Source organism: Corella eumyota, chromosome 1, assembly GCF_963082875.1.
Source record: "Corella eumyota chromosome 1, kaCorEumy4.1, whole genome shotgun sequence".
NCBI lineage: Eukaryota > Metazoa > Chordata > Ascidiacea > Phlebobranchia > Corellidae > Corella > Corella eumyota.
Genome location: NC_137490.1, coordinates 8,869,160 through 8,888,557, shown reverse-complemented (window position 1 = coordinate 8,888,557; position 19,398 = coordinate 8,869,160). Strand labels below are relative to the sequence as shown.

Sequence of the window (19,398 nt, the reverse complement as noted above, 5' to 3'; positions counted from 1 at the left end):
TAATTATAAAAATATTAAGGATTTTTTATGTAACAATTTTTAAATTCTTTTTTATCTAGGTAACGACAAAAAGGCCTTATAATGGTTGTCAAGGTTTCTCCAGTTAAGAAAACATGTAAAAAACAATTTGTTCTTCAACATTTGCATGGAGAGTTAGGCTTGTTGAGTTAGGCCCAGCAGTCAAAAATACTATATATTTTTCTTTTTTTGTGCTTCTATAGGCTACAAGTACTACTATCTTATTTCATATATGTTTTTAAATACTTACTAAAACCAAATATTTTTGCTAATTATATTTTTACTGAAATACTACTATTTTTTACATTTTGTATATTTATAGCTTACAATGTACTGTTGTTTAATGTAATAAATGTTTGTTTGGAATTCAAGTTTTTATTAATTATTTCACCAAATTTAACAGTAATCTTATTTAATTTTATTAAACTTATTTAAATAGAATCTTATTCATATAAAATGAAAAATATAGATACAAATTATTTAAGTACAGTTATTCATATAAAAGATCTACAGAGAACAACCAATATAATAAAACACAGTTAAAAAAAACAACTAAACTAAATACTGTAACAAATGGCGTAAACATCCCAGTTGCCCCAATCCTTGTTGTACTTGTCCAGTAAAATATTTATCTGTCTTGACACCTTCTGATAAGGCGTGTTAGTTTTTGGCCCGAATTACTACGTTAAATATGTTGTGTTACATTGAGAATAGTTACGTTTTGAAGGATCTGCTGAACGGTTATGTTTGGTCGTTGCGGTGCTAGTCTATATTTTGTGAATAAATGTTATATACTAAACTCTGTGTTAGTTTAAGAGTTGTTGAATAGATACGGCTGGTACTAGACGAAAAAAAAACGTACCAATACAAGAAAGGTGCCAAGATATATGCAAGAAAAAAGGTGCCAAGACTGATAAGTGATACAAATCTAGAAGAATTTGCCCTAAAACGCATTGCCACAAAACTACAGCCATGGCTAAGTAGATGAGGCACTATAAGAACAGTTTACAATTGTTACATAGGTGATCAAAAATTCTGATTTTCGTATATGATCAAAGTGCACCTTTGCTTTATGGTTTTTTAATATTTTTTTTATAGAAAAAGTATAGTTTGTTTCTACCATCATTTTAACAAATAACATTTAATCATATTAAACATAATATAATTTCTTGTATTTTTTATTTAATTTAAGTATTATTAACAGTCGTTTTCCGCCGATTAAGTTTATATTTACGTTATCGTCCAACTAGTAAACTCACATATAGTCCAGGATAAAAAAGATTTATTGAAAATTAATAATCAAAACATTAACAATTAAAAACAATAGTAAAAAAAGTCGATTTAAGCGCATTTTTCAAAAAAGTAGCACATTATATTCGCGCGTTATTAAAAGATCCAAACAAATAGTTATTAAATGGAAAACGGAAAAGGTTGCAACATAATAACGGAAAAGGTTAATAGGCAAAGACAGAACATAAATCTCCTGACTAAACAAGCAACAAACGTAACCCCGCTAGAATATAAAGCACCCTATAGCTACAGGTGTATCGTAGCCCCGCTAAAATGCAAAACACCGCTAAAAAGAAGCTAAATGACTTGGGAACTTCATTCAGGAAGTTCGTAACATGGTCACCAGCTTAAAAGATGATCTTAAACCGCCCAACAGGTGTCAGATGGAGCTGGATCGGAAGGTGGACGATCTTGAACAATACGGCCTAAGCAACATTCACGGATGTAAAGGTATTCCGACAAATGCTTTGCCATTTGCTTTTCGTGAATGCGTATTGCACCTTATTAACACCTACGTATATTCTGGTATATTACCACCTCTTTGAATATAGACACTGCTAACGTTCTACCATGGTAACGGCGGGACAGTAAACCGATTATTGTAAACGTCGTGATGTGTGTGATGTTGTGTTCTGGCATAAGAGTAGGATGCAGGGAACTGGAATGGCAATCACAAAGTTACTGACAAAGCGCCGGATGCACCTTGTACACTAGGTGAAGATTAAGTTTGGAGTCAAATCTGTTAGGACAGTCAAACGCAGAGTGATGACATTTTTTAACAGAAAGCGCCACTTAATAAGTAAGGAAAAAAGATTTAGATATCATTAAGATATTTAACTCAGCTAAGTTAATTTTACCTACTGGGTTAATTTATATGATCTTTTTAGTCACTATCAAATCACATACGCTTATTTATCTCTTAAGTTTTTTTTATATATTTTTTTGTGTTATTTTAAATTATGTTTGTGTATTTTTTAGCTTAATAAGATAAACAATGGCATATGGAAAGTGAGCAGTTGTCAATGTTGATCATAGCCTAAATAACTGGAACGGGTACTTACCTTATTTACTAATGACTTACTAAACGCCTACGCGTGAAATACTGTGATTTTTGCACAAGAACTTAACATGCCAACGGACTTTTTATTTGAAAGGCCGGAAACTACAGAGTATTTAGCCATTAAATACGTCGATAAACATCAAATGTTCATTGATTTTGGCCATGAGTTTGCTTGACTAAAATTACAGATATCAGATAAGTAAATGAAACGTTATCACGATCGAAATACGGCTACAGATATTTAAAGGAAGGTGAACCGGTCTGGTTTTATCATCCAGTGCTAAAAGAGGACCCTTTACTGTAGTTCAGAAAATAAATGACATTGTTTAGTGAATACAACTCTCTCAAAACACAAGCCAAAGATAGTTATTTTTTAATAAAAACTTGAATTTCAAACAACATCTATTACAATAACAAAGCAATATCCAACCTCTGAACTTAAAAAAATTAAATAAGTTAAGTTGATGTCTGTGTAGATGCTTATCTGACACATTTTCGTTCAAAATCGGAAATATTCGTTTACAAATGCTGGTTAAGGTTTAAATAATACTGTGTTATCTACCAGCAATATTTCCAAAATGTTAGTTTTGCTAAATATTATGGGTGGTTGTCAACTAATTTTCTGTAGATTGTTTTTGTATTCACATTTTTACCTAAATAATGATCACCATTAATTGTATAATTAATCACATAAGCGCTTAACTGCACGACAGTCAGAAATCATTGAACTATAAATTAATGTATTACACTAAAATATTTTAATGGATATTACAAAAAAGCTTAACATTTTTTTATTTATACATATTTAAATTAAAATGTTATTAAATTTTGTTTTATTTAACGGCATTTAATATTGATTAACTGAAGTGTTATTCTTCAACCGTTCCAACAAGTTAAACGGGTTGTTGGCTTTTAGATGCCCAAATCACACGGTATGAAAAATAGAACTTCTAAATTTTAAACTACAACGCTACTTTGACATTTTAAACTTAAATTACTTGATGTTTTATAATAAAAACGTATTTAGTTTATGTTAAAATTTAATATATTACTACTCTGTAATAATATAAGTTAAATCGTAAACTAGCCCCTCTCTTCTCTAGCTGCTTGATTCACAATATTTGTGTGCTTAGGTACGCTATTTATAACAACAAATAAGATATATAAGCGTGTATTAAACTTTTCAAATTTTGGCTAAATATTTAAAAATATAACATAATTAACACATACAATTTTAAAATTGGTATAGATATTGATGCTTCTTTTTAAAAATTGATTTTCGTCTGATGAGCTAACGTTATTTTTTTTTCGTCCAGGTAAGGTGTTTTTAAAGCCTGTTTTAACCAACTAATTTGACTTTTTAGAATCCGTTAATTGTTAGGATTACAGTATAATACCTATATTTTAATATTGCAAAGTTTTGGCTTGTTTAAAAAATGGGGTAAGCCACACGAACGGATTCACTAAAAGCTACAAGCACAATTTGAAGCACATATTAAAAATTTACGCATATGTTCTCTCGTTTCTTTATTTACCACTTCGACGACGTCTGACTTCGTGACGTCACGTTGCGCGCCGAAATAACGGTACAAACAACTGAACAAAGCGAGTTGCATAGTAAGAAATTCATTTCATTTTACTTAGACGTCCAACGAAAATAAAGTTGCAGAAAATCATGGTCACTAAAGATTTGAAAAATGTTAAACCAAAAAAGCCCGATCACCCCCCGTATTCGGCAATGATTACAACAGCCATTCGGGAATTAAACGACAAAAAGGGAAGTTCAAGGGCTAGAATTTTAAATTACATTAAGGCTAATTTTAAAGTTGGTCCGAATGCCACTGTTCAAACCAGATTGTCCCTTTTGCGAATGATAAAAGGTGCGGCGGTTAATCAAATTGATGGAACTGGTGTGAAAGGTAGATTTAAACTAGCCGTTGCAGAAAAGAAAACAAAATCTCTAAAAAAAGTGGTGACCAAAAAGCAAGTAGCAAGGATGCAAGTTAAAAAAACCAAAGCAGTAACGCCAAAGAAAAAAGCGCCGGTAAAAAAATCGCCGAAAAAGAAAACTGTCTTAAAGAAGGTCAAAGCTTCGCCCAAAAAGAAGACTGCTGCCAAAAAGACAAGGTCTCCTGCTAAGAAGAAAATCACGAAAGCAAAGAAAACAACAAAGGCCCCAGCAAAAAAAGCAGCCACAAAGAAAAAGGCAGCTAAAAAATAGAGAGTTGTGACTGTTTTTTTATCGAATTGAACTATTACCAACCATTTATGGACATTTTTGTTGGTTCGTGGGTTAGTTTACCTGGAAGTTTTAAACATAGTTTACAATTAAGCTTTCCGCGATGTTCTAAGAATTTAAAGTTTTTAATTGGAACGTAAGCGTTTTTGATTATCATGTCTCGTAAATTTTCATGATCTTATTAGAGCTAAATGTTTTTACCTGAAAAAACTACCTTGCTAACCAACATAATTCTATTACTGTACAGTTGTAATATATTTTCGAATATTGTTCGTTATTTTTATTAAAGTAAATAAACAAATCAAAGATATAAACTGTATAATTATTTTAGATTATTAACATCTAACAACACTAAGTGTTACACACACAGAAATGTTTAGTACAACATGTATTGTCGGGGAATAACACATAAAGGATTACAACTAATTTTTGAGACAATTTAGTAAAACTTCAAAGCGCCAAATAAAATTTAAAATTCTTGACTTTATTCCTTTTTGACAACCTTTTTCTTTTTTGTGTGAAAGTTTCCTACAATTTTTAGTTTTTTCCACGTACTTGCCTTATCTCTGTCTGATTTGGTTATACGACTAAAATCCAAATACTCGAGCTGGGGAATCGAAGAGATGACGTATTGCCTAAAACAGATTTTGAACTATTTTTACCACATTGAATTTATATATACTTATACTTTACATCAGAATATTTTAAAAGGAGGTTGTTACACCTTTGTGTAGAATAATACTTAAAAACCACCCACACCACTTAATATATAATATCCACAACTAAAAAGTCTAGTGCACAATTTAGTTCAAGGCAACCTTTAATTAAGCCTAAACGCGTGAGTTGCAACGGCCTTTAATGCCAACCATCTTTGTATATGCTAGCTATAAGGGTATTGTATTTTGTTTTCTACTTTAAATTAATTTTTTGACTAAACGATATTGCATGGGTGTTTATTGCTTTTATGTGTTACGCTACAATTGTCCTCAAAAGGCATTAGAGTTGGCGCCTAGTTAAACATTTTGTTCTACAGAATTCAACCCTTTAAAATTTAATTAAGTTTCTAATTTTTTTAATTTACTTGCTAAAGACTATAACGATGAGTATTTGGTAGGTAATAATTTGTTGTACTTAGACATACAAATAATATTAAACATATATATACAAACGATATTATTATTTTTTTAGTTTTATAAACTAATATTTAAAAATAAAATTAACTAACCGATAACCCACTTCTCCGTCAAACAAGTTACCATGAAGGGTAAGCGTTTTCAAGTTTGGAAGAGTCGCTAATTTTTCGACTTGCTTAATGTTATCCATGATGTTAGCATGTAAGTATAAAACCTTTAGGTTGGTATATTGTAGAATGTCCTAGAGTAAGTTTCGTTTCTTAATAACCTTGGAAAGTGTCTTTACTATCTTTATTTTTTAATATTATTTGCCTAAGGTAATTAGAAAAAAGAGAGGTAAAAATACCTGACCGATTGAAGTCAGGTCGTTAAACGACAGGTCGATCCATTCTAGCTTTTCTGGTGCATGTAACACCGCATGCATGGCCGTTGTAAATCCAAGGTAACTTGAAAGAGAGTTGTTGCTCAGACGAATTGCCTTACTTATAAAACAAACAAAATTATAAACAGTTTAAAAAATTTTTTTTTATGTATTTTTGTCCTCGATGTAGAAAGGTCGACTTCACGGCCTAAACATAAAGTAACATCTGCTACCCCGACCAAGTCTCGTGTTGCCATTGGCTATTTGCAGTTTTAGATATTATAGAATATAATTGCCCCATAATTTTGCTGTTGATTAACTGCTGGCTCAGCAGGAGTTTATATCGTTTAAAGCGCCCTACTTTAGGACTCTACAGCATTTATAAATTGCAATTTTACATTTATAGATAAAGTAATGGGCAGTTATTTGCCTTTAATAAGGTATAAAAGAAAAAATAGTACCTGCAATATTTGACGTGTTTTTTAACTGCTTCCTCTTTGGCATTTTCATTTCCGCCGCTGTTTGTTTTCGCACGAGTCTTATTTAGTTCGTCGTCATGTAACTCAACCGAAACGGTGACGTAGTTGTGAGGCCCTTCTCGTGGCACCGCTCGAACAAATTCTGACATTTTATGAGCATCCTGAAAAGAGAAATCCACAGGTGGCCCAACTGTTTCTGTCTGTTGGTTGTCTGATCGCATATTTGCTAACAATTCCCCAATGCTGTATCTATAAAAAATATCATTGACAAAACATCTAGATGTATTCTAAGTATACAGCATTCAATAGTTTTTAAAATGGGTTTTCATTTTTAATAGCGTTCACTAAATTTGCACATTTATTGCTGTTTGAATAAAATAAATACACAAAACAAGATTACCTTAAAAATAATAAAATTAGATTTGTTTGTCTAGCCCCCGATAGACAGACAGCACATTTTATGGATTTAAATAAGAAATGCTTACCGATTTGATGCTACACTTTCTACTTCATAACGATTTATATGATCACTAACTATAGCCATTTTTCTTGCAATATTGATAGTTAGTTTAACAACTTTAATTCAATTTAAATTAATTTTCGCGAAAAGTACTATATTAAGTGAATTCCAATGTAACAAATATATCAAATAAATAAACTAAGTTAATAAGTAACTTCTATTTGCTTACGGTCGTATAATCGCGTCGCGTTGATTAGTACGCTTATTTTATAATATACCGCAACACGCCTATTATAGAGAGCATAAAATACTAGAAAACACTATTCAATGTTTACTCACGATTTTCTATTAGTTTATTTGTTTTAACCAAGTAGGTATTCAGCGTTGGCCGAATTCTTGTTCCACTATTTACAGTAAAGTACCAGAACCAGTCTTGCTCCGTTGTGGTACAACTTGTCAAACACGTTACCTACCTCTACAGGTTAACTTAATACAAAAGACCACTGTTGTCCAGAAACAAAGAAAACCTGGCCATTAAATGGCACGCATCTTAAAAACTTTACAACCTTGTAGTGATTTTAAGGTATAATTTTAATATATGATTATAAAAGTCTTCGTATAAAATGATTCAGTTGCAATAATAACAATTATAATAAATAAAGTAAAAAAATTGTCTTAAGAATGTCGCTGTGCATTGTTTAGGATATCATTTACATTATGTTATATCTTAAATGGCTAAATAACAATAGGAAAGCGTGCCTTAGTGTAGAAACTGTGTCGGATTACAGTTTAAATACAAAAACTGTGCGTATACCAAGTGACTTAAGAGTATTCAAAAGATTATTTTTAAAATGAAATTTACAACACAATAGCTACAACATAATGGCATATTTTTTATTATCAAAATAAGGCAAGCAAAAACCTATGGTGCTAAACAAAAAAATGTTGCATGTATAAATGTATCGCACTTTTTCTCGTGGTTAAATATAATATACAAATAAAACCTAATTTATGTACAATAAAAAAATGTAATTTTAAAAAGTATTAATCAAAGCAAACTAAAAAACATTTTCCCTTGTGTTTATTATATTTTTTTAGTTGATTGCATAAAAAAATACAAGAAAAGTTGTTATAACAATGTTACCTAAAGTTTCTGCACTGGTGAAGTAAAACAAAACTCAGGACAATAACAATGGCATGAAAACTTTTTTGAACATAATAGGAACTTACAAATGTGGATTGATATTTTATCAAACTGATTCGATTTTAAAAAATATGCAATAAATATAAAAAAGTAAGGCGATAAATAACACTATAACGGAATAAGTGTATTTGGCAATAAAACTTCCTGTAATATTTACGTAGCCAAATACAATATTAAGCAAATATGTAATAGCAAAAAAATTCCCAAACTATTTTAATCAAAGGAAGAATTTATCGATTCTATGCTACCTAGATATGAAGAGGAAACTGAAGAGATCGAATCTCCAGAAGGTGGTAAGTGGAGCTTGTGCATTGTCACTTGCACACCGCCTGATTTTTGGACTACGGCCGAACCGCTTACTTGTTTTTTACGCTTTCGGACCAAGGTAAAAATAAAGATGACAGAACATATGGAGATAAAGCACAGGATCACAATCGTTGCAAACAAAATAGGATGAACATACAATTTATTGTTTTCCTCTGCAAAGTTTATAGTGATTAGGTATTGAATAATTTCCTAAAACCTATCTAAAAAAACTCGAGTCTGTATGATTGATTACACGGGGAACATTTTTCTATCAAAAGTACTTAAAATTTAACTAGTATTAGCGTTAATTAATTAAAAACCTTATGTTAAAAAGTTACAACTATGTTTAAAAAGAGCAAAGCATATTGCTTATAAAACAAAGCATATTGCTTATAAAACAATTTTGCCTTAAAATTAATAAAAATAAGTTTAAATTTGTCTTACTTTTTTCACTGGGTTCAGCTGAAATGTTTTTAAACCCCTTCGTGTACATGGGCCCAATAACGATGTCGTAATAAGTTACAGAAGACTTTATACTCGAAATATCTTTAAAAAAACAATATATTAAGCGTCTTTGCTATGGTTAGTTAAATTAACATTTAATTTTAAATTCTTAATGTATTTACCCCGTTTTGACTTAGAATCCTTGCCGCTTTCAAATGCATCTTTGTTTGCCCTAAAACCAAATACAAATTCAAAAAAGATAACATAAAGTTATTTTATCTAAAACTGTAAATTCTTAAATTTACTGTTGAACTACTGAATCTGTATTGCATTGAGGCGAACACTTTTCGCCAACACAGGGGAATACTGAACATTTAAGAAACACTGGGTCGTTCGTAAAAGCCAATTCCTCGGACGAGACTTTAAATCGAGCCTGAGATTGTTGGCCATTTTCCAAAACGTTAACCCCTTCATTTGAAGATGTCCAACAACTAAAAAAGAACATTCGAAACGAATAAATAAATATTTTAGTGGAATTAAATAAATTAATTCTTAGTATATTAATTCTTAGTATACCCTTGTTGATCAATTAATTTACGCCTTCGTTTTTCCGAGGTCAACCAGCACTGGTCTACAACTACGTTAGCGCCCTCTGCAGGTTGATTATTTGTTTTGTTCTGAAAAAAATTAAAATTGCCTCATCTTGATAAAACTCTGTAATAATAATATTTTAACATTACAAAAACTGTGTGTACCTGTACCAATAAGCCAACGAATAAATCTTTGTTGGGAGATAATTCGGGAGCTTCGCCAAAAGTTTGCGAAAACGTTTCCTCTTGAAACAACAAAGAAATTGTTTCAAGGTCACGATCTTTGGTTTCTGGGTTCTCCATCGTCGTTCTAGTTCTAAAAATTATGTTATAACAAAAAACTTGGTAATTCATTACTTACTAATACCTAAAAAGGGTAATTTAATTAGGCCTATGTAAGTATAAAGAGCTTGAAATAAACAGCAAACCCTATAAACTAACGTAAAACGTTGCAATTATATAAGAGAACTTTAACAAGAGCTCCTTTGTTATACCATAAAAATGACATGTTCTTACATAATTTCTTTCTTTTGTGTACTAAGGTATCTGGTTGAGACTGTAAGATCAATAGGATATCGACATTGAATTAACGAGTTGTACATGTGGCCAATAAAAACTGTTTCTCTGACAGCAGGAGAATTACTAACAGCATTGCTGTATATTACCTCGGAAGTCGTTATCTATAATATTAAAAAAATAATGATGTTACATTTCGAAAAAAAATGTAGTCTTTTATATTAAAAAAATATCAGCTTTAAATCCGAAGATTACAAATTTAAACCCTAATCTTAATATTATTTAAAACAGTGTTCAAGTAAAATTGGAATACCAAAAAATTACCTTTTTTCGCATTCCACACATTTCAAAGTTTCTTAAATTAAACAAAAAGAAGTCACCGCGCGCCCCTCTTAAACTTGGTCGACATCTTCTGTCGTTTAAATGAAGATCATTTTTCTTAATTCCAGCAGCTGAAAGTCCCTTGTTTGAAATGGAAATAAGAATATGGTTGTGGCTACAATCAACTGTAATTTCGCCACCTGTTGTAAGATAAAATAACTAGTTATAAGCCAACCAAACCAAACGCAGGCCACATGCAATTATCCCAAATGTAAGCGACGTTTATTAAAATAATAAATCAGACAATAAAAACTGTAAAACGTTTTTTAAAAACAGCAATGGTTTTTATTTACCACATAAATTTTCGCCTTCTATAAAACTAGCCAGGTTGTCAAGGCTGGTAGTTTGTGGAGACCAATCGTACAGTACCACAGATTTCAGACGATTGTAAGTTGCTGTTGATTTATCTTGCAAATCCTCATTATAACCAACTGGGACCTGTTTATTGTTTGCTACCTCACAGTTGTATAATAATCTAACTTCTTTTGAGGAAAGAACTTTTCCCCACATTGTAAATGCATTTATTTTACCAACAAATGGCAAAATACCCCTTGGAAACTTGTTAACAATTTTAGAAGAGGAAGGATTAAGCCCAGACCCGAAAATAAAATGCCCATTCCCAACAATAGATCTAGTCACCTATAAAAAATAAGATTTTACAAAACGCACTTAAAAAATGAGGCTTATATAATTTATTAGCCTAATACGCAAAACAAACTATGTTAATAGCAAATTCAGACCTTGAGGTTCTGTCCACTTCTTAACAATCTTCCGTCCAAATACATACTCCACCGACCTTGGTGATTCCAAGTTAAAACGATATAATGCCATCTCGCGTCATCTATTCTTAATGGGATGGCTCTGTTTGAAACTAGGACGTCACCGACAATAAGATGCAAGTTAACGCTTAACCTGCGATTGTCATACTGAGTACTGAATGCAACCAACGATATTTCGTGTAAGTGTAAATTGGTAGTATAACTAAATATGGTCCCGGTCTGTAGTAAATTAGTCGATTTTATCCAAACCCCAATACTCAAGGCAGATACGGGCTCTGAAATTTCTAGTTTATTCGACCATGCTGAGATTGCTGGGTTTGATGTATTTGCATTAGTTATTCGTTCGTAGGCTTTAAGGTCGGGCAAATCCAGAACATGATCACGGTAATCTGTAAAAAAACAACATTTAATCACAACAGAATAAACGCATGCATTAAATTAACATAAACTTTATTTAAATTTCTCTCCCAAACTATACAAAAAGTAACAATAGCTATTGTTTACTATTGTAAACAATAGCTATTTTATATATTTACAACTTCTTTTAAACCTAAAGATTTATTGGGTGTCAAAATGAAAAGCAAATTTGGATATAATTGTTTTAAAATTACCTCTGGCTGCGATTGTCCAGTGAAATGACGTCACGCATAAAACGACAACGCAAACAAAATGTCGGAAACGTCGCATGCTCCAAAACAATAATTACTTAATTTAATTATAAATTTCAAGTCAATTTTACTTGGAAAACCTTGGTATTTACCATCACTTGAAAAGTCTATGCTGTGGGTTGAAAAAATGATTTAATTGCTGATCAGAAGACATTTTTAATCACCACCTACACACCTTAAACATGACTGAGTTACTTAATCGTCACACTGGCGCCTGTAATTTAAATACTCCAACATGTGCTAGTTTAATTTTAAACATCTTTTATAAAATATTTCTAAGTTTCCAGACAACTATTTTCTATAGAAATTTTGATAATAAATTAATGGGCTGAAAAAACATTATTCAAATTTTTCTGCTTCTGTTTTTTACTGAATGTTGTTAACATAGGTAAACAAAAACAAAGTCAAAAATTATGACATATTGTGCCCTTAAAACTATAGTCATAAAATTTAAAGTCGTTGTAAAAGCAATGTAAATAAATCCCGGAGGTAGTTAAAACACAAAATTGCTATAAACATCCTAAACGAGCTAATTGGTACCTCAGCTAAAAAATACTTAAATTGTATTTAAATGTAAGGTAATGCTCAGTACTAAACACAATCAACTAAATTTAATGCCATTCATCACGTTAACAATGCGTTAGCAATTCTAATCCAACCGTTCTTACTTGCTGATATTTAACAAACAAACGTGTTCTAATAACGGCAACTAAAAACTAAAGGTAAATTGCAGGTTATATTTCCGTAACTTCTCTGTAATAGAAGTTCTTATCAGTCAACATGTAATGTCAGAAACCCTACATACCTTTATAGCTTAAAATTGAATAATAATACCTTTACAAAATGTCAGACAATTTTTTTTTATTTAACCTAACGCCATTAATCCGGTTAAATTTTCAATAATAACTTGAAATTTTAATTACGACAAAGCGATAAAAGCATGTTTATGGTATACATACGGATTAGTTACAACGCCATTTAAACTTGTTACCACGCAGTACTGATACCAGTTTTCACGTAAGTATTTAGCAACAAACCTTTAAATCCCAAGCAAAGAATAATCCTGTTCTAAAAACTCAACAAAGTCGCATTGCCGCATACCTTTAAAAAAGTCGTACCTGCGCTAAAGGTAGATTAATAAGCCTATTGGTTAAAAATGAAGAACATGACGTTTTTAAATACATGGATGTGCGTTTTAAATACTAAAAAGAAAATACTTTATAATTATCTATGCATCATTTAATTAAATATTAAATTTTCCTTTCCACATAATAACATATTTAAACCTCGAAGATAACAACCTACAAATTAAATATAATAAAAATTTGTTGTAAAAAAAACTTTATACGTTTAATATTTTGTTTTCAGGTATTGATAACAGTCTAAGCTAAAATCAAATTAACAACCGGATCTGTTTTTAATAATGAATTTTATAATCTTTTTTTTGCAAAACTTATTTTTTAAACGCAACTTTTCAAGCTTCTATAAACAAATATGAATGTGTTTCTAAACGAATCAGATTTACTGAAACAGCTATGTTTACAGTAAAACTACAACTACCAATACTTTTTTGTTTTTCTAATTTCAAATTAAAACATTATATTTTAAAACATATTTAACTAACATTATTCTTGACGACTTTATAAAATTGTAACCATAGTATTTAAATTGTAATTCCCCCTTCTTTAAAAATGCAATTATTTAAAAAGGGCGGCGTGTTGTTTTGTAAATAAATTATATTCATATTTAACTTCTAATCATTAGGCGTTGTTTTTTAACAGTGCGAATCGTGTTTGACCGATTTATTGCGCTCTTGTATACCTAACAAAAAAGTTTACTCTAAATACAGAAAAATTATAGACACAGAAATAATTAAGCCACTTACTCTTTGCCTTACAACAAAATCACGTCACGTGTGCTTAATCACTTCACGACAAGGTCCTTTATTTATCTAATCACGTTGGCTTATGAACAAACGGTCAAATAAATAGGATTAATTATCAAATAGCCCGAGGTTAACCGCTTTTCATCGTTTATTCATTTTTTAATCAATTTTTGGCCTGATTATAATTCAGAACGGTTTGAAATCAATTTTTTTGTGTTTTTTATTTTTAATGTTAAGAGAGTAAAAATTACTGTATAACCCTTTTACCATTTTTTTTACCTTTTTTACATTTTTAATATCATTTTCTTAATAAAAGATTTGTTAATCATTAAATAGCAAATACTGGCGATAGGTCATGTTTATTCCAGAAGTAATTTGACTATTTTTTCACAATTTTTGCCATGTAAATTGTTATGCAACAAACAAGCTTCGTTCATGTTACAAAATGTTTATAACGTTTTAAATTTGTTCAAACAACAAATCAATTCAGGATGCAATTAAATTCAAAAACTGTTACGTTTCCTATTTACAGTTCGGTTATTTGTTCGATATCGCAACCTGGTACAATTGATTAAACATTTACTTAAAATATGTAGTATGTTGTAATAAACCGACCCGAGTTTGTTTGTTGTACCTGCTTATAATGCAGAAGCTCTAACTAAAGCTGAGTTAAAATATTTAAGTTAAAATTACAATTTTCCATTGACGAAATTCAATTATTTTTAGGGATTCAATTTATTTAGCCTGTGTTTTAAAATTACAATTTAACTTTTTTGTAAGCAAAGTTTATTTAACATGGATAGCAACAGTGATGACAATGAAGAATTGGATCCAAGAGTTCAGGTTTGTAATGTTATTTATATATTTGTACTTTAAAAATAAACAAAATGGCTTTACATTTATACTAAATATATTTTTATTTTTAAGGGCGAACTAGAATCATTAAATCAAGCGACCGACGAAATTAATAAATACGAAACCGAAATTTCAGATGAAAGAAGCAACTTTAAAATTCTTCTTAGCGATGCTACATCAGAATTAGAGGCAGTTGGAAAGAAATTTGAAAAATCGATTGCCCGAGCTAGACCTTACTACGCTGCACTGAAAGATGCAAATCAGGCATGTTTTTGGTTACAAAAATCACAAATTATACATAGTATTATATATTTGCAAAACATTTATACAATTATATTGCGTGAGATGCTAAAAATCAGATTTAGTATTTTAATTGTTTTTTTGGCATAGGCTCGCGCAGCCCTTCAAAGAGCAGCGCACAACTTTCAAAGAGCGAACGGGGTTTACCGCGCAGCTAAAGAGACAATAAACCTTGCAGAACAAAGGTTGTCCGAATTTTCTGACTACAAGGTCGATGCTGCTTGGCAGGAAGTTTTAAATTTGCAGACCAATCGTTTTATGGAGGCTGATGCGGACAGGTGTTTTTTTAAATAATTATTAGCCTAAGCTACAACAAATAGATTGTATTTGATTTATTCAGCCATCATTCATTTTTAATAAAGTTAATTAATACATCTGCACGTAGAACAGTAGCCAAAACTACGATACATGCAATGGTTAAATGAACTTAATATTGCGAAAAATATCAAATTACTTAACTTTATTTTATTGATGAAACAAACCTTTTTTTCTGTATCCCTTCTACTACCTTGTACTACATGTTCACTTTTATTAATTTTGCTTAATTATTAACATGAAAATTTTAGGGTAGTTGTTTTTTTTTTGCAACGTGTTCGATTTTTATGTCACTTTTGGTTTAAATCAGAATCAGGTTTACAATATACAATCATTCTAGTATACCAAAACAACGCACTTCTTTAAATAAACACAGTAAAAATATTCACCAATAATAGGCTTGACTTTTTATAAATTTATTTATTGTAAAATTATCAGCCAAACGTTTTTATCAGCACCGTAATTTAAAATATTTTTTCAAGATTATTTAAGAGAAATATCGTTGAAAACGATTAATTTTTAACGTAAGTAAGAGTATTCAATGCCCTTTTTTAAACATTGCTTTTGCAAGTAAACAAAAGCCACCTACGTTTTCTCCAGTCTATGACGTCACAATGCAAAGTTCATAGATTAGTTTTAGCGCGTATTGCAATTTAACTATTAGCCATAACTTCCAAAGATAATATTACATTATTTATTTGTTTTTTGTTGTTACATATAATAAAAGAAAAATGTTTAAGTTTTTTTATCTAACCACCATAAAATTTAGAAAGCGAAGTGAATTGCTGCACCAACAAGCAACAACGCGATTTGAATTTTATGAAAAAAAATGTCAAAAAATTAAGAATAAGCACAAAAACTCGACAGAAAAAACTAAATCTTACTTCGAGAAAAAAGAAAGTCTTGAAAAATTTTTACAAGTAATAATCTTTAAAAGTTATGTTTATATTTGGGTAAAATAACAAATCTAAAAAGCAAATATTTTTTAGGAACAACAAAAAAAAGTTATAAATATTCAAGTTCATATCGATGCTGCAAAGGCAAAATACAAACAATCACTTTTGAACCTAGCAAATATTTCCTCCGAAATCCACGAAAAAAGACAAGCAAGCAACCGCATGATGGCTCTGTTAAATAATCATGAAACCAAAATGGAAAAAGACAGTCGGGAAGAAGATTTACCAATCACATCGCATGAATTTGATTTAACTGGGCCTAATTTATACGGTAAAAACTATCATAAACAACATTTATTAAAATTAAAGTTTTTATTTAAAAAAATGAAAAACTAGCTCCTGCAAAAAATATTTTTTTATGATGATGTTATAATCTTTACACTGCTTTATAATCCGTTTATAAATGTTGTTAAATTATTTATTGAAAAAATATATTAGTGCATGTAATCTTAATTGTAGGATGCAGGCATGGTAAACAAATTGGATACAATTTGTGTAACCAAACACACAATGGGGTCATATCCCATGTAAATGCATTATTGATCAAGTCTTATGTGTTCTGTAAACTTAGGCCATATAAACTAACAATTTTAGGAAATATACTTCAATAAATAATTAATTTTTTTCTAATGAATATGTCGTTTCTCAGTCGCAATTTTATTTATTTTAAATGGCTTATGTTTCTTATGTTTATTGTACAGTGTAAAGACGTAAACACAATTACATAATTCATCTTTCATTTAACCCAAATCTATTTGGTTTTAATACTATTTCGACTTCGATGTCTTGCTAAAAACCAAGACATATTTTTTGCGGCATATGTATAAATTATTAAGGAAAATTGTTTTAAATTGAACGCGTGTATTTTGGAAAAACACCTAATTTATACTTAATGAAATCGCGCTTCTCAGTTTAAATTTAAACATTTGTATTTGTATGCATAATCAAACATCATCTTTACGTATACATACTTTATTTTGACAGACGACATCGAAGATCTGGAAAACGATTTAAATAATTTTGTTATGACAGAAATTGAGAGCGACGATGAAAGTCTAAGTGGAACTGATGATGATGAAGAAACAATTTCAAGTTCAACTGACAACTGTAAAAAAACTAAATACATTATTAAATATTTTTGGCGTAGTGTAAAATAATAATTCATGTATGGGTAATTTAAACAAGTCTTGACATTCATGAGCTTTTTACAATCTAACTAACATTGTTAAAAACACAGTCTTGACTTTTGTTAATTAAAGTTGATATGACGTCGTCGCACAATGATAAAATCGGTCGACGTCATTCCAGTAAAAAAATTCAAGACGGCCGTCGACAAATGACCATTAAGAAGAGGCTATCACCATTGGGAATTGCTGATGATATCGCAGACAACGTAAATAATGAAGTATTTTTTTTAAATAAAGGTATGCTTGCTAATTAGATAAAACAGAATTGAACTAGTTTCAATGAAAAAATAAAAAATGTATAAATATTATTTTTTATATATTGGTGTAAAACTATTAGATAAGATAATTGATAATAAAATCGTTAAAATGTATAATGGGGTGTTTAAACTACGTAGTTGATTTATTATTCATGACGTTATTTCAAAACATTGTGTACGTCCGTCCATCAGTGTTGCAATAAAATAGTTTACAAAAAAAAACGTTGTACAGAAATTGTTTTTTTTTAGGAAATAAACCATCAAATAAATCATTCGAATTTACCCAAGAAAATAGAAATGCGACTTACAATTGTCTTCACGGAACCAATTCCTCTCACACAGACGATTACGATATATTTGAAGATCTTTGTTAACCCTTTGTTCCGAATTTTAGTTTCATTTTTTAATTTTATTATATCCGTTGTTTATTTTTAATGAGCTAACCATTGCTGTTTATACTTAACGTGGCTGTTTTAAGCGAAAATAATATGTATTAAAACATTAGGGCTGTAAAATAAAATCAATTTAATGGGTTTTTGGAAATTGTAGTTTCATCGCAAACGAATTTCAAAACATAAAAATCTATGACGTAACGAAATTTTGTTGAACTGTCTTATTTTAAGGAGAAGTGTGCCACCTTAATCTTAATTTAAAATTAGCACAGTATAATCTTTTGCACCCTGCGTGTCATCATTACGCGCTATCTTTGCAAAAATTTTTATGGCTAGTTGACATGGATGGCAACTCCGGTTAATTTGAAAGATAAAATGTGTAAATCATAAAAGAAACCGGAAAAAATACGTAAGCCATATGTCTCAAACAACAGTTTTATTAGAAAATCAATTCACGTTCGAATATTACTTTTATTAAACGTAACACCATAATATAACAGTTTATATTTTATAGCGAAAAGTGCCTGGGTGGCAATAACATCTACAAGAACCAGAATATTACAGATTTAGAAAAAAAGAAAAAGGGGAAAATTTATAACATTGATTTAGTTCATCGAAGGTATATAAAGAGACGAATGTCATCAGTAAAATATAACATCGTAGCAAAATAAAAACAAGAAATTGTATAGGAACTTATTTTTTGCGACAAGTTCGTTTAAAGTAAAATTTAAAATTCAAAACGAATTGGCGTTCTACCTCAAAAAGTCAATGGCGATATATTGATTGAATAAGTGGTTTTAATATAAGATCAATATAATTTTGCTTAATTTTTAATGTTTTAATTTTTTGTATAGGTTATGTAAACTTTTTTTTAAATTATATATGTGTAGCAAAAATAAAAGTTATAACAAATTATTTATGCTAAGTTTTTAAAGGTAAAGTTTTTTTTTAATTTATTGGCTGATATTTTAATAAACATTAACTTAGAATGTTTAATGTAATATAAATGATAAAATGTTTAAGATAAAATTATGCTTTGTTTTTAAAATAGTAAAGTAAAACATTAAGAAAATAATGTATAACGTGTTTTCTATAATATGTATGTTGTGTATTGCGCAAACATTTGCATGGTCGATAAAACGGGATAATATTGAAAGAAGCAGCAAGGTAATTTTAATTTTATAATATTTTACACTACATCTTTGCGAAAATAATAAAATAATTGCAACTTTTTAGATAGATTACTTTATATTTCCTTGGTCGTTTTTTTCACTTTTATTTAACTTTTTTTCAATACATTTATTTTACTTTTTAGGGTTCTCC

General features: G+C 29.9%; 4 protein-coding genes across 7 annotated transcripts; 2 read left to right on the top strand and 2 right to left on the bottom strand.

Moving 5' to 3' along the window:
- Positions 1-3,976: 3,976 nt before the first annotated feature.
- On the top strand, positions 3,977-4,938 carry LOC145753857 (histone H1-like). Its single transcript, XM_082570362.1, has one exon. The coding sequence runs from the start codon at positions 4,044-4,046 to the stop codon at positions 4,587-4,589; it is 546 nt and encodes a 181-aa protein (XP_082426488.1). The 5' UTR covers positions 3,977-4,043; the 3' UTR covers positions 4,590-4,938.
- LOC145753842 (leucine-rich repeat-containing protein 51-like) lies at positions 4,869-7,657 on the bottom strand. 3 transcript variants are annotated; one of them, XM_082570338.1, is made up of 5 exons: positions 7,380-7,657; positions 6,563-6,829; positions 6,087-6,222; positions 5,833-5,981; positions 4,869-5,242 (listed from the first exon to the last, which is right to left on the bottom strand). In XM_082570338.1, exons 2-5 carry the CDS (start codon positions 6,799-6,801, stop codon positions 5,092-5,094), a joined length of 675 nt encoding a protein of 224 aa, XP_082426464.1. In that variant the 5' UTR covers positions 6,802-6,829; positions 7,380-7,657; the 3' UTR covers positions 4,869-5,091. The 3 variants fall into 3 exon arrangements, with proteins under 3 accessions (XP_082426464.1, XP_082426455.1, XP_082426474.1); XM_082570329.1 differs by lacking the exon at positions 7,380-7,657 and adding an exon at positions 7,066-7,364; XM_082570348.1 differs by lacking the exon at positions 7,380-7,657 and adding an exon at positions 6,981-7,031.
- A 547-nt stretch (positions 7,658-8,204) lies between these two features.
- On the bottom strand, positions 8,205-11,972 carry LOC145756039 (uncharacterized). Its single transcript, XM_082572310.1, has 11 exons — positions 11,872-11,972; positions 11,222-11,649; positions 10,775-11,120; positions 10,425-10,621; positions 10,101-10,264; positions 9,750-9,900; positions 9,571-9,671; positions 9,300-9,485; positions 9,177-9,226; positions 8,995-9,096; positions 8,205-8,723 (listed from the first exon to the last, which is right to left on the bottom strand). The coding sequence occupies exons 1-11, from the start codon at positions 11,945-11,947 to the stop codon at positions 8,458-8,460; spliced, it is 2,067 nt and encodes a 688-aa protein (XP_082428436.1). The 5' UTR covers positions 11,948-11,972; the 3' UTR covers positions 8,205-8,457.
- Positions 11,973-14,537: 2,565 nt separating this feature from the next.
- Positions 14,538-18,216, top strand: LOC145756056 (SH3 domain-binding protein 5-like). Of its 2 annotated transcripts, none has more exons than XM_082572295.1 (8): positions 14,538-14,656; positions 14,741-14,932; positions 15,059-15,246; positions 16,053-16,203; positions 16,273-16,510; positions 17,224-17,346; positions 17,499-17,632; positions 17,933-18,216. In XM_082572295.1, the coding sequence occupies exons 1-8, from the start codon at positions 14,609-14,611 to the stop codon at positions 18,116-18,118; spliced, it is 1,260 nt and encodes a 419-aa protein (XP_082428421.1). In that variant the 5' UTR covers positions 14,538-14,608; the 3' UTR covers positions 18,119-18,216. The 2 variants fall into 2 exon arrangements, with proteins under 2 accessions (XP_082428421.1, XP_082428428.1); XM_082572302.1 differs by having other exon boundaries at positions 17,499-17,663.
- The last annotated feature ends 1,182 nt before the right edge of the window (positions 18,217-19,398 follow it).

Excerpts from the sequence above, each read along its gene's own strand:
- LOC145753857 (XM_082570362.1), top strand. The coding sequence starts at position 4,044 with ATGGTCACTAAAGATTTGAAAAATGTTAAACCAAAAAAGCCCGATCAC.
- LOC145753842 (XM_082570329.1), bottom strand. The coding sequence starts at position 7,124 with ATGGCTATAGTTAGTGATCATATAAATCGTTATGAAGTAGAAAGTGTA. Across the intron at positions 5,982-6,086 it reads ACCTGACTTCAATCGGTCAG|GACATTCTACAATATACCAA; the intron begins GTATTTTTACCT and ends AACTTACTCTAG. Across the intron at positions 5,243-5,832 it reads GACGGAGAAGTGGGTTATCG|GCAATACGTCATCTCTTCGA; the intron begins GTTAGTTAATTT and ends AATCTGTTTTAG.
- LOC145756039 (XM_082572310.1), bottom strand. The coding sequence starts at position 11,947 with ATGCGACGTTTCCGACATTTTGTTTGCGTTGTCGTTTTATGCGTGACG. Across the intron at positions 9,486-9,570 it reads AAATTAATTGATCAACAAGG|TTGTTGGACATCTTCAAATG; the intron begins GTATACTAAGAA and ends GTTCTTTTTTAG. Across the intron at positions 9,097-9,176 it reads GGATTCTAAGTCAAAACGGG|ATATTTCGAGTATAAAGTCT; the intron begins GTAAATACATTA and ends GTTTTTTTAAAG.
- LOC145756056 (XM_082572295.1), top strand. The coding sequence starts at position 14,609 with ATGGATAGCAACAGTGATGACAATGAAGAATTGGATCCAAGAGTTCAG. Across the intron at positions 16,204-16,272 it reads GTCTTGAAAAATTTTTACAA|GAACAACAAAAAAAAGTTAT; the intron begins GTAATAATCTTT and ends AATATTTTTTAG. Across the intron at positions 17,347-17,498 it reads TTCAAGTTCAACTGACAACT|TTGATATGACGTCGTCGCAC; the intron begins GTAAAAAAACTA and ends TGTTAATTAAAG.